The sequence below is a fragment of the Uloborus diversus genome, chromosome 5 (genome assembly GCF_026930045.1).
Source record: "Uloborus diversus isolate 005 chromosome 5, Udiv.v.3.1, whole genome shotgun sequence".
Classification (NCBI taxonomy): Eukaryota; Metazoa; Arthropoda; class Arachnida; order Araneae; family Uloboridae; genus Uloborus; species Uloborus diversus.
The window spans coordinates 138,039,313-138,051,898 of NC_072735.1; the positions used below are offsets into that span (position 1 = coordinate 138,039,313).

Genomic DNA, 12,586 nt, shown 5'->3' on the forward strand with positions numbered 1-12,586 from the left:
CGAAACCTTTTAAATTGCAGAAAAACACCCGCTTCACTTGCTAGGGGCAGGGTTACGATATAGCGTAGTTGCTTGGCGCATTAAGTGCTGAACTAATACAGTTCAAGGATTATTTTGAGTTTTAAAGCTACAGTTAATATTTTTATGTATTTTGGCGAATATTTTTAAATTCTAAAGAGATTTCAATAGGATTTTTGAAAAGGTGTGTACCCATTTTAGTTGAAGAAAAATGATCATTTTACATCAGAAGGGAGCAGGTACTGCTAGTATTTTTATGAAGTATTTAGTGGAAGAATAAAACAGAATATATTGTTCACAGAAGAGATATTTAAAAAAATCAAATATATGGTAACAACTTGCGTAAGACCTACGTAAGTAGTATAATTATTTTATAAATGACGAAAAACATTTGTTTCTGCTGCTGATTTTAATAGTTGACGCTGGGGTTTCAATTTTTTTTCTCTATATTTACATTATTCTTTTACTTTGGTCTTAATATTTAAATTAAACATTTTGAAATATTTGTAGGTCGTAGGTATGGCAGAGGCACTGTGCACAGACATTTCCAAAACAACTACGAAGTAGTTTCGTTATCTCCTGATCCTGTAGAACAAGTTCGCCAGATGGAAGAAGATGAAAGATTTGCAAGGATGTTACAGGCAGGTTACAAATTTGAAATTTTTAGCTTATCTCTTTACTATACGCAAGTTTTGGTTATAGTGTAGCTCTGATAAGTTGAAGCATGACCTGGAGAGTGTAGTTTCTTTATGAAGAGTTCAGGGGAAAAGGGAATATATTACCGACACAGGTTTGAGTTGGGATGCTTGTTCAAAAAAATTTCTGTGGTAACCAAATTAACTGGACGCCCATTACCCTTTGTTATTACCCCAAAAAGATGTAAACATTATCAAATTCTCATGTCAACTCACCTTAAATGCCATGTGTGTATAATCGTTCATAATTATGGTTTTAGTTTCAGCTTGAAGTTGTTGAAAATTCCCCAATATTATGTGCATTTTTGGAATGTTAACAACTAAGTTAATGTTTTATTAACTTGTTATTATTTTATTAAATTGACAAGAGGGATGGTGTTCAAGTTATTCACCACCAATAGGGTATTGTCTTCATGCTTTTATCTCCCCCTCTGAATTTTCAACCATTATGTCTAGTTTTCAATATTATTTTTTAGCATGTAGACCTGTTAAAATCAGTGTTTGCATTTTCCCACTTTTTTGTAAAAAGCCCGTGACGGCAGAAGAAATTGGACAAATGAAAATCCACTGATTCTCCATATGTTTATTACAGAAAACTATTCATATGTTGCAATAGAATCATTACATAATTCAATTAAAGTATAGTTTTATTGCAGTATTCATTAATAGTAAAACACTTTTAGATTGATCATAAGTAAAATAAACTTATTGTATTAATCATAACCTAGTAAATGACAGAGGAAATGCTAATTACACTTTGGTTCCACTATTTTTAGGCAATTGGTTACTGTCTAAGTAGTCATTGAACAAAATGAAGCAGTTGAGCACAGTTTGTTGCATTACAATATTGTATTTTACTAGAAAACGAAAGGATTAAGTTCTCATGGTATAATATGGTGGTGGTAGGGAAGGCTTTAAATGGTCCCAATTGAAGCCTTTTGTTGTTAATGTATTTTCAAATGTTTGTAATGATCATTGAACACTAGCACAGACTCCATGGGGCTTGGGGGGGACTCCCCTTACCACCAAATAATTTGTACTAGTGTCATTTTTTAGAGGGAGTGAGAATTGCTTTTGATTGATTAAGCTTTACTTGAAAATAATTTCCTTTTTGCTTGACGAGTGTCAATAACAATTGTAAACTTTTTAATAAATTTGTAGCACTGTATGAAACTCTAAAATTTAAGGCAAAAGCTCTATTTAATATATTAAAATATGTTCTCGCCTGCCTAGATTATCTTTTTCAAAATTTTAGAGGACTGCTCTGACGGTGAGTCAAATATGAGAAGGGAATTTGTTAGACTTCAAAAGTTTTTTTAGATTTTAAAGCACAACCAATGTATATTCACTGCATGGCTCCAGGGCCACAGCCATCAAAAAGCAATGCTTTATCATTAATGACTGATGCCCTACCTATGAAATTACACATAGAAAACGTTAGATATACTTTGAAATTGCATTTTAAGAACTTCAATTTCTAAAAATTTCGGGAAGAGAGCACCAAACTCTATTCTTTCCTCTAAGGTCATCAAAGATGGCGCCAAATCACATTTTTTGGACTTCCAATTTTGAAATATTTCCATGAGAGAGCTCCAAACCCCCTAACGTTATCCAATATAGTTTATAGTAGGATTTTAAGATACCTGTAGGTAACTGCATATTCTTAATATGATAATTTCTAATATTCGTGAAGTTTCACTCTATTTTTTTTTTCAATGCAGCATTGTTATGCCTGTATGTAAATGTATTGAAACTAATGAATGTCCACATATGCTTATACAATATTCTATTTGTTGACTTCGTTTGTTCCCTCTCCAGGCTGAGTTTGATGCAGAAGCGAATGCCCCTCGCCATCCCGCTGTGATTCATTTTGAAAACTGGTCTGAGAGTGATGATAATAGTATCATTGACCCCGTGGGGGGCTCAGAGTCAGAGGAGCCTTTTGAGTCACCTCTTCTTCCCTTTGTGCAAAGAGTTGAGCAGATACACAGAAGAGGTCACAGGATCCCTAATCGTGTTACCTCGAGTGCTCTTTTACCTCCTACTCCTACTGGAATATATGTAAGTCATCAGTAGTATCACTATAAATTTATTTTTTCCTATTATGATTAGAAGGACACAACAAATTGTGTATTTTTATCTAAGAAATAAGGAATTTGGGTTTTTAAATTTTTTTATATGAATCCAGGTTTTTTCAGTAGCGAAATCAAATTTAGATATGTTTCAAGAGAATCTTCTGAACATGATAATTTTTTTTGTTCTAAAAATATTTAAATGTAATCTATTTGTTTGCATGTGTGTATTTCAATATAAATAGACATTCGAGCCATTTTGATTTATATTAAAGAATTTTTGAAAACTTTATGTGTCATTCGTATGATTCCTTAATGTTAACAATTGATCAGTTTTACTGCCTAAAATAATTTTTTACTAATAAACGTTAGTATTGAGCCTTCCAATTTTTCTCTAACCCCAATGCAATTCGTTTCACAAAGCTGATCTCCTATTTTTATGCACTTTTTGGAGGCATCCTAGACAGGGCCGCGCCATCCCTATGTGCAAGGTCGTGCGGCGCATGACAGCGCCAGAGTCCAAAAGGCGCCGAGCTCTACCAATCAAAAATGCTAAAAATGAGTGGAAAAAATCTCCATAAAAAAAAAATTTGAACTATTCATTATATCTAATAGTGATGGTGAAATTATACTGCTCATTAAAACAAGCAATCCTCCTCGCTGTCTTTCTAAAAGAAAAAAATTGCCTTGTTGTGTCCAAACATGCTATTCAAAAGTGCAATCTTTTACACTGAAAACACATGATTTTAATTTATGCATACATGAGCATTTTTCTTCATGTGTGGAGCCGTGAATGCTGTTTCGGTATGTCTATAATTTCACAAAGTTGAGCATACGAAGCGCAGGAAATTTGCTATTTCCCATTTTGGTTTTTGCAGTGAATATGTTGTATTATAATTTATGCACCTCCAGAATGCTGAGTTGAATGTTTTTCAAAAATACTCTTTATTATTAAAGAGAAAAAATAAGTCTTAGGAAAACAAAGTGATTGTGATACGAAAAAAACAATGATGTTAAGGAAAAACTTAAGTTTTTTTCAAAAAGAAAACTTTGAATTAAAAATTTTCAGTAGTTACAGCTAATTGTTCTAGCTACTCTGCCCTCCGTTCTGTCTCTTTTCTTTTTTCCTTATTACCGTAATTTCGGGTAGATAAGCCGCGGCTTATACGTGTTTTGAAGTTGAAATTTAACATCTGCGGCGTATCTGCCAGGGCGGCGTATCTGAAGAAATTTTCCCCCCACCATTCTTTCTTAGTGCTTTTCATGTTCGCCCAACACCCTTAAACCTGCGTTAGTTTGCGCCGATTTTACTGCTGTTCGCTGTTGTTGTTCTTTCCAGTGTTGCCAGATTCGTGATGATAACATACGTTTCACTAGGCTGAAAAATGGAGGAATCGCTAGCTTGTGTGAGTTAGAGTCCCTATAGTCTGAGTAATGTTTTAAAATGTCTCGATGATAAATTTAAAAAAAAAAAAAGAATCAATTGATAAAGGGTAAACAATTTTTTGATGAACTGCTAAGTATAACAATGATTTGAAAACTTTTCGTCCAACCAATTGTAGATGTCATCTGGCAACACTTTTTTTTTGTGTAACCGTAGCATTTTCTGATTTTTTTTTTACAAAGTTTATTCCATTTTTATCTTAACAAATGCAGTTGCTTGTTACAGTTTTGTTCTAACTAAAATAAATGATCGCATCCGTACATATGTATATATAGAGGGGGTTGGGGCGCCATGTTTTGATACGCTCTTCTGCGGCGTATACGATAGGGCGGCTTATCCGATGAACTTTTGTTTTTAGTTAGTAAATTATTGCATGTGCGGCGTATACGATATGGCGGCTTATCTACCCGAAATTATGGTATTTTTCTTTTTTGTAGTTCGTCTGCAAGTAAGATTGTCTTCAAAATGCTACTCCTGCGATTCTCTCCCTCTTCCGCTACCAAAAGCATTACGTAGCTACTTTCGAAAATCACCTAAAATTGCGCTTTTGGAGCTTCAATTCTGAAAGATTGCCAGCCCTAATGTTACCAAATATGGTCTTACAATCGCGTTTTTAAGACTTCAATTTCAGAAAATATTCGGGCAAGGGCCTCCGAACCGCCTTCCTTTAATATCATTAAAATTTAGGTTTTTAAAACATGGCTTACGTAAAATTTAAATGAAATAGCCTCTGAACTTCTTTTCCTAATATCATAGAATGTTGCTCAAGGTTTTAGGTCTTTAATTTTGAAAAAATTTCCAGGGGCGAGCTCCAAAATCTCCTTCCCGTAAAAATCTTCAAAAATGTCTAAAATTGTGTTTTTGGAAGTTCAGTTTCAAAAAATTGGAGGGAGGAGGAGGAATTTATTTCTATCTGTTTTTAAAAAAAAAGAAAAAAAAATCGAGTAGAATCCCAGAGTTCTATCTCTTATTCTAGCGTCATTAAATATGGCCTGTAATCACGTTTTAAGGCTTCAATTTTTACAAATTTCCGCGGAGCCCCTTGTACCGTTTTCTCCCATAACATCACCAAAGACCGTCTAAAACTGCGACTTTTAAAACTACAAATTTAAAAAAATTTACAAGAGAATTTTTTTTCAATATACTCCTCTAAAACTATTTTCTAGTTGCGCCAGTGCTTCTCTTGTCATGTTTTGACAGGCGTAACTGTTTTATTAATTATTTATCACGTAGAGATTAGATAGATACTCACAGTGACGTAAATTTCGTTATTTCAAGCATTTTCCTTTTTTCAAAATGCATTATTAGCATATCAGAGTTGCTGCTGAACTCTAAATAATTTCGAGACATGAAGTAAAAACGTACACGATATTCCAAAATGAAATTTTCACGCATTATTTTTTTAATAAATTAAATGCCAAATGTATTTTTTCCCATTTTATATTTGTTTACAAAACCTATTTCCAGGTGTTAACTATATTTTCCCCGAACGCCAGAACATAAAAGCGCTCAAATGACATTTGCACGACGGCGCTGATCAGGCTTGGCGCGGCTCTGATCCTAGATTCTCGGAATTTGGATCTTTGAAGCTAGAAATTTGCATAGGTTAGTTTGAAACGCATTTCTGCACCTCGATAATATTTCATCCAATTCGGAGATGATCTGGTACAGGGGTGTGCCAATCGCCGATCCTATGCCAAACTGCTCCAAAAGACCGCCAAATGGACTTTTCTGCACCAAAATCAAATTTGTGCCAAAACTGTAATTTTGCATTTAATGTTGCAGTTCCTTTAGCATATTTGGCAGTTTTGGCAGAATATCATCAAGTTTATGCATTTGGAGCTTGTTTTTACTATTTTTTGGCTTAGTCCCGATTTTTTGTGCATTTCAAAATCCGATTGCATCTGCTTTTGAAAAACTCAATCGTTTTAATTTTTTATGTGATTTTGTTCCTTTGACTAGAAAAATGTTGCACTGATCATTATTTTCAACCTTTGTTATCTTTTGTTTTCAGTATATGAGGATTTGTAAATTTGTCTTCTTGCCACGCCCACTCGAAAATGTCAATGCAGTTGCACCCAAATTGATTTAAGTGAATGCAATCTGTAAAAATTAATATTGTTCACCAGTTTTTAATCTTGGATTTCTTAAGATTTTAGGACAGAAAATTGATCTCTAGTTTTGGTTGGAGACACTTAAGATAGCAAAAATCTAGGAATTTTAATACTCTGGTGCTGAATATGCAGACATTTCAAGTTTCTCAGATTCAGGCATTTTCTCTATGTTCTTAGTCTGTCTTAAAATTTGTATCTATTGAATTTTTTTTTTTTTCTTTTTTTCTTTTTTTTTACATTTATTTAAAAATTCCTTTTCTGTGACATCATTTTTCAAAATCTTTTTTTTTTTCATTGTAATTTCATTATTAATTTTGTGATTAAATATCAAACACTTAAAAGGTTTAAATGTTGCCTTTACTTGATCTTCAGATTTGTTAATCAAGTAGTTCAGTATATAAAAATATGTGCCAAAAGAAAAAAAGATAATAATAAGGTCAAATATAAGTGAATAACTTAAACATACCAAAAAAAGTAAAAGAAAAAAAATCTAACAGCTCTTTAAAACTCACTTGTAACTTGTTGACTTAAAGTTTTTAAATTCAACCACTTTTGTTGTTTTTTTTTAAAGCCTTTTTGAATATCTTACTACTATTATATATGCGAAAGTTTGTTTGTATGGATGGATGGATGTTTGTTACTCTTTCACGCAAAAACTACTGAATGGATTTTGATGAAACTTTAAAATAATATAGCTTATGCATCAGAATAACACATAGGGTAGTTTTCGTCCTGTTATGGGGGGGGGGGGGCAAAAACCCCCATAGGAGAGCTATAAAACAATTTTTGTCTAAATTCTCTAATATGGGGATGGAAAAAATGCTTGCACAAATTAACATTATATGTCCATTGAAAGCTCCAATTTTTCTGCTGGCACCTGTTTGAAATTTCTAAGTAGAATAAAAAACGAGTTATGAGCTCTTTAGTTCCATGTTCGAAGGCTTTCCTCAACTCAATACAGTATTTAGTGTATCATCTCAACTCCCCGTCGATAGCGACAATTGTTGTATTGTTGACTATTTTTGCTTTTCGTCTGACTGCTCCAGGCTTTTCGCAAGTTAAATCTTAAACTAAGATTTTTGCTCAAGATTGACAAATAATACATGGATTAGCCTGATTATTTTCCAGTTTAACGCAACTTTGAGGCAATTAATATTTTTTTTAGTTATTTGAGTTGACTGGGTATTTGATCGACCAGCAGGAATCTGGCCAAACATTTTTTGCAGAATCATTTCAATAGCTAAGGCATTTGGCAATTTTTTCAATTGTCGCTGTTTTTGAAGATAAATACTCTTCAGTACTGTTTCTCGGGTTTCACCATGCAACCAAAATATCGCCATTTCTTTAATATTTTTTTCTAAAAAGCATTTGTTAACATGTAAAATAATCCGCCAACTAAATTAAGCAAATCCATAAACAGCACAATTTTAAACAATTGCCAAATTTCACTTCTTATTTTGGAAACATTTCGGTTAGCATTTTATGGTCACCAGAAGTATCTCGGTATTTGGCGACACTATCTCTTCAATGAAAATTAGTAACACAGTTTTACAATGTATGGAGGGGGAGTCTTATCCAAGGTATCCCAAAAGGATTACCGCAAATTCGGTAACATTTTAATATGCTTAATTTGTATATGCTTGAATGTCGTTTTTTCGTTTCTAAAATTTTCTGAAAATTTTTTCTTCATACTTATTGCCATTTTACTTTTAATGGGTAAGGAAGAAGCTCGATTTTTAATCACGGCAAAGCGGTGTGATTTGAGTTATTTCAGTCGCAGAAGAAAACAAATAAAAGTAGCAATTGTTTCTCATAATTATTACAGACCCAGGCAACACCGGGTGTTTTTACTATGTATAATATTCTGGTAACTAAATAATGAAAGTTATTAAATAGTCTGCCCCCTACCCCCTTTTACTTACCTTCGGAAAATATTTATTTTTCGCCAGGAACAACCAAATACATGCAAAACATTTTCTTTATAGCATCTTCTGTTCGGTATTAAAAATCATATCTTATGAATATAGATCAAGCAGCATCTTAAGTAGTTTTATAAACTTGGTTAGCCTCTGGCTAGTGTATGGTGCTGTGGTCCTTTTGAGATAAATAATGGATTTGGATTTATTATTTTAAATTTTTATGCTGCTTTTAATTGCAAAAATAGAAAATGAAATTAAACAAAATAACTTTTTAAAAACTTATTAGATTGGCAGAGTTATGATAACGCGGTCGGACGAGAGTTCAAAAATCTTGGCACTACATCCATTACAAAAGTTGCATTGAAATTTAAAAGTTTTGCCAAATTAATTTTGGTAAAAAGATCATTAAATAAATATTATGTATAAGGTATTAAAGTTAAAATTAATCCGCCAAATTAGTGAAACAACACTCTCAAATAACATTAAAACTTCAATTAAAATGTGAATTAATCCGCCAAATACATTTTTTATCTCCAGTCTCACCAGGCGACTGGGTTTTTTTAATTTTTTATGAAACTTTTAATTTTTTTTTTCTTTTTTGTGTGTGTTTTTAAGGATTAATGATGCTAATTAGGATTTTTTGGAATTAATGTCCCTACTTTAATGGTGACAATGGAGAATATTGTTCTTTCTTTCTTTTTTTTCCTCTTTATTTTTTATGCTATCGGGCTTGTACTGATGAAGGTTTTTGGAATTAATCATGATGGAGATCTTCAGAGGAAAATGTTATTTGAAAACACTGATATCACCATTTTAATAGAGACTTGAGGGAATGATTCTCTTTCCGAAATAAAAAGTTTTTTGTACTATTGTCCTCATTTAAATGTTAACTTTTAAAAAAAAAAAATTGTTGTGCTTATTATGATTGTAATGGTATTTTTACTCTGAACTTTTTAGTATTTTAATCAGGACCGTTTACGTTATTTAGAAACAGTTGATTTCCTTTTCATGGGGATTTTAAAGGTTTGATGTTCTCACTCTAAAGGGACATTATTAGAATCAGGATTTGTAGTGACTGTTGATCCTATTTTGGGACGATTTCTCCGGTAAGAAGCTATACAGTAATTTAGATAGCCGGTGTAGCGCTGGACATCATTGTCGGGGATCGGGATTATAAGGGAAATGTTTGACTTTATTTAAGAATTGATGACCTCACTCGAATTGGAATTTTCGAGAATTACCCTACTAACTTCTTTACAATTCTTGACTGTTTCTTTGATTTATGTTGTGTGATTTTTTGTGTGTCTTCCCAGTTTCGCCGACATTTCATTCCCCCCCCCCCCCCACCCCTGATTTTCAGTTTCAATCGTACCTTTTGATATATTAAAGAGGGGAGGCAATTTGAACTGTCGGCGAAACTGGGGAAAACCATTTTTTGGGACTATTTGACCTCTGCCTGTATTGACCATTAACTTGAATCGATTGAAAAAAACTACATCAACATAGCGAAGCAGCGGGTAAAATCTAGTGTTATATAAAAGCAAACAAATTTTAAAAATAGGTATCAAAGCACTCTAATTTAAATGTGCACTAAAGCAATGATTTATTAAGCAAAGTAAGTGTGTGAACTAAATTTATATCAAAAGAACTGTTAGAAGAAAGTAGAGCAGGACAAGACTAGTCTTTTGTGAAAAATATTAGACAAAAAAAAATTAATAATAATTAAGAGAGCTTCAATTTGTAGTTGTAGTTATGGTGTTTTTGCATCCTTAACCTCCTTTTTTATTTGATCATGTCAAACGTGTTTCTGTGTGTGTAATATACATAATTGCTCTAAATTGAAGCAAAATTTAAATTTTTACTGCTCCAAATTCACCGTTTTACTGCTTCAAATTCACCATTTTCCTGTTCCCAAGATTGTTCCAAAAGCGAGTTTTGGTCGGTACATCCCTGCTAGTAGGAATTACTAGGTCGCTTGAGGTGGAATTACTCATGTGAGTCATCAGGAGTAGTGTCAGAAGCATTTTTATGCAGCGCAGTGTAATTAATTTCTTCATAATGAAAATTTTAATTTTAACTTCAAAAAATTCCTTTTTTTTTTTTTTGAGTACTATATGGCATACCTAAATGTTGCATAAGAGCCAAACTTTTTTCTAAAACGGCTCAACTTCATTGTTTACCTCAGCCAACTGAAAGTTTAAAAAAAATAATAATAAAATCCTTAATTTTAAAAATATATAGAAAAGGATTTCTTTTTGTTACACAGCATTATAAATTTTAGATCTTGTGGGGTAACCAAAATATATATTTTTTTTTTTATTGAAAAAAATTGTGTAATATGTGGTTTTGCGGGAGCAACTTTTTATTCTCTTAAAGCTTTGAGTTTCCAGAAAAAGGTTTTTTCAATCAAGGCTGGGCGATGTAGGAATTTCTACTTTGTGATGCATCGCCAACCTTACATTGTGATGTAGCAATGTGTCACGATGTAAGGTTTTATTTATTTATTTATTTTTTTAACTGAACTTGCTTGTTTAAGTTTTAAAAATATATACAAGGTAGAAAAATTATACATCATGCTAGATACGAATTAACAGATTTCAGCACGCGAAAGAAATTCATTATTCTATAAAGCAGTGCAAAAAGCGCAAGTTAGTGAAAACTATGGAAGACATATTTTGTGATAACAATGAGCCTGTTTTTTCAATGCAAAAAGAGGTTAATAAATGGGCTCTAAGTAATGCATTCCATTCAAAAGCTCACATATTCTTGCATTTAAAAAAAAAAACTCCTTGCAATCAGTAGCGGAAGAGAGAGGCCGCACAGGGTGACACTCAAAGAGGATTTCATAGTTTAATAAAAAAATATAAATACTTTAATTCTGAAATGTCCACCAATATATCTTAAATTATATTTAATCTAACAAATTTAACAAAAATAAAGTGCCCATTATTATAAGGAGAGGGGAAGGTTACACATATCATCTAGGACAAATTTAGCATAAAATGGATTCGCAGTTTATATTTGAGGCAGTGAGAAGCAAAGGGATGTAAGTGGACATTCTCAAGTTTTGAGTAAAACGCCTTTAAAGATAACATCCTAGGTAGGCTTTCATTGAAATTTTTTCTAAATCATGCTGTATAGCTGCAACTACCAGGGCTACTAGTACCAGCTCTTGACTGCCTCATTTGTCTTCCAAACTTTTGTTATGCCACAAAAATAAAACCGAATTGTTTCTGAAAATTATAAAAATTTCATATTTATATGAAACATTTACCTATTTTTTTTTTTGGGGGGGGGGGGCGGTGACACTACAAGTTATCCACCCATGTGACATCTGTGATAGGAACTCCACTTCTTGTAACACCAAAATACATGTTGCATTTTTGTTGCTATTTTACTCTTGACATTTTGCTTTTTTTCTGGTAAGTGACTATATGATAAACATATTAGTTCATCAACATATCTTTTGTATATAACTGTTACACATGTGCAATTCTTATATGTTTTGGGAGAAATAAAGGTTAACTCATCGCACCTTCATTGTTAAACCAGATTGGATGGACACACTGCTAAGTGTGAAAAAAAAAGAGTTTAAAACGGCATCAAACGTGGACCAGTATCTGTACATCAGAGCAATTTGGATGTATCCGTTTTGAGAAAAATTCTAAACCGGTTTAATGATGTAGGATGCACACTGGTTTTTGGCAATGCATCGTCCAGCCCTACAATATACTCCAATAAACAGTAGTTTGAAGTGTTGAATATACCAGCAATAACATTTTTTGAGCCAGAGCCACGCTGTTATTTAATTTCAAAAAATATATGAGAAAATGTTTCTGTGTATAAATGATTAAGAAAGCTTTCTTCACTTTGGTAATATAGGGTCGTCGTAGAACGGAAGGACGTAATCGACGGTTTGCACGTCCCTCTATAAATGATGCAAGTTCCTACCAAATAGCAAGAATGTTCGGTCTCAATTCTTTGCCTTCTGGCATGTTGGCAGCATTTGAAAGCAGTGAAGATGACTATGAGGTAAATTGACATTTCAGTTTTATTGTATTTAAAAAAAGTCATCACATTTCCACCTTAAAAATTTTAAATTTGTCTTTTTTTTAAAGTAGAAAACATGAGAAACATTTAAATCAAATTGCACGAAACCTTCAAAACTATCAATTGGAGGAAGGAGTTCCAATGTAAAATAGTACCAGTAAAGACTTTTTACTGCTTTATCAATGTTTGTTTGTTTGCTGCTGTGGCACTTTATTACTTTTGCTGTCAGATGGTTTTAGTTTGATTTTTATTGATAATTTTAAGCGTCAATTTA

The 12,586-nt window shown here is 32.6% G+C and overlaps 1 protein-coding gene across 1 annotated transcript in view; it reads left to right on the forward strand.

Moving 5' to 3' along the window:
* The window catches only part of LOC129223162 (uncharacterized), a 48,094-nt gene that overhangs the window by 26,888 nt on the left and 8,620 nt on the right, over nucleotides 1-12,586 (forward strand). The window contains exons 4-6 of the mRNA XM_054857730.1: nucleotides 529-659; nucleotides 2,532-2,774; nucleotides 12,145-12,294. Of these exons, the coding sequence (XP_054713705.1) occupies nucleotides 529-659; nucleotides 2,532-2,774; nucleotides 12,145-12,294 (524 nt within the window). The remainder of the gene's footprint in view (nucleotides 1-528; nucleotides 660-2,531; nucleotides 2,775-12,144; nucleotides 12,295-12,586) is intronic.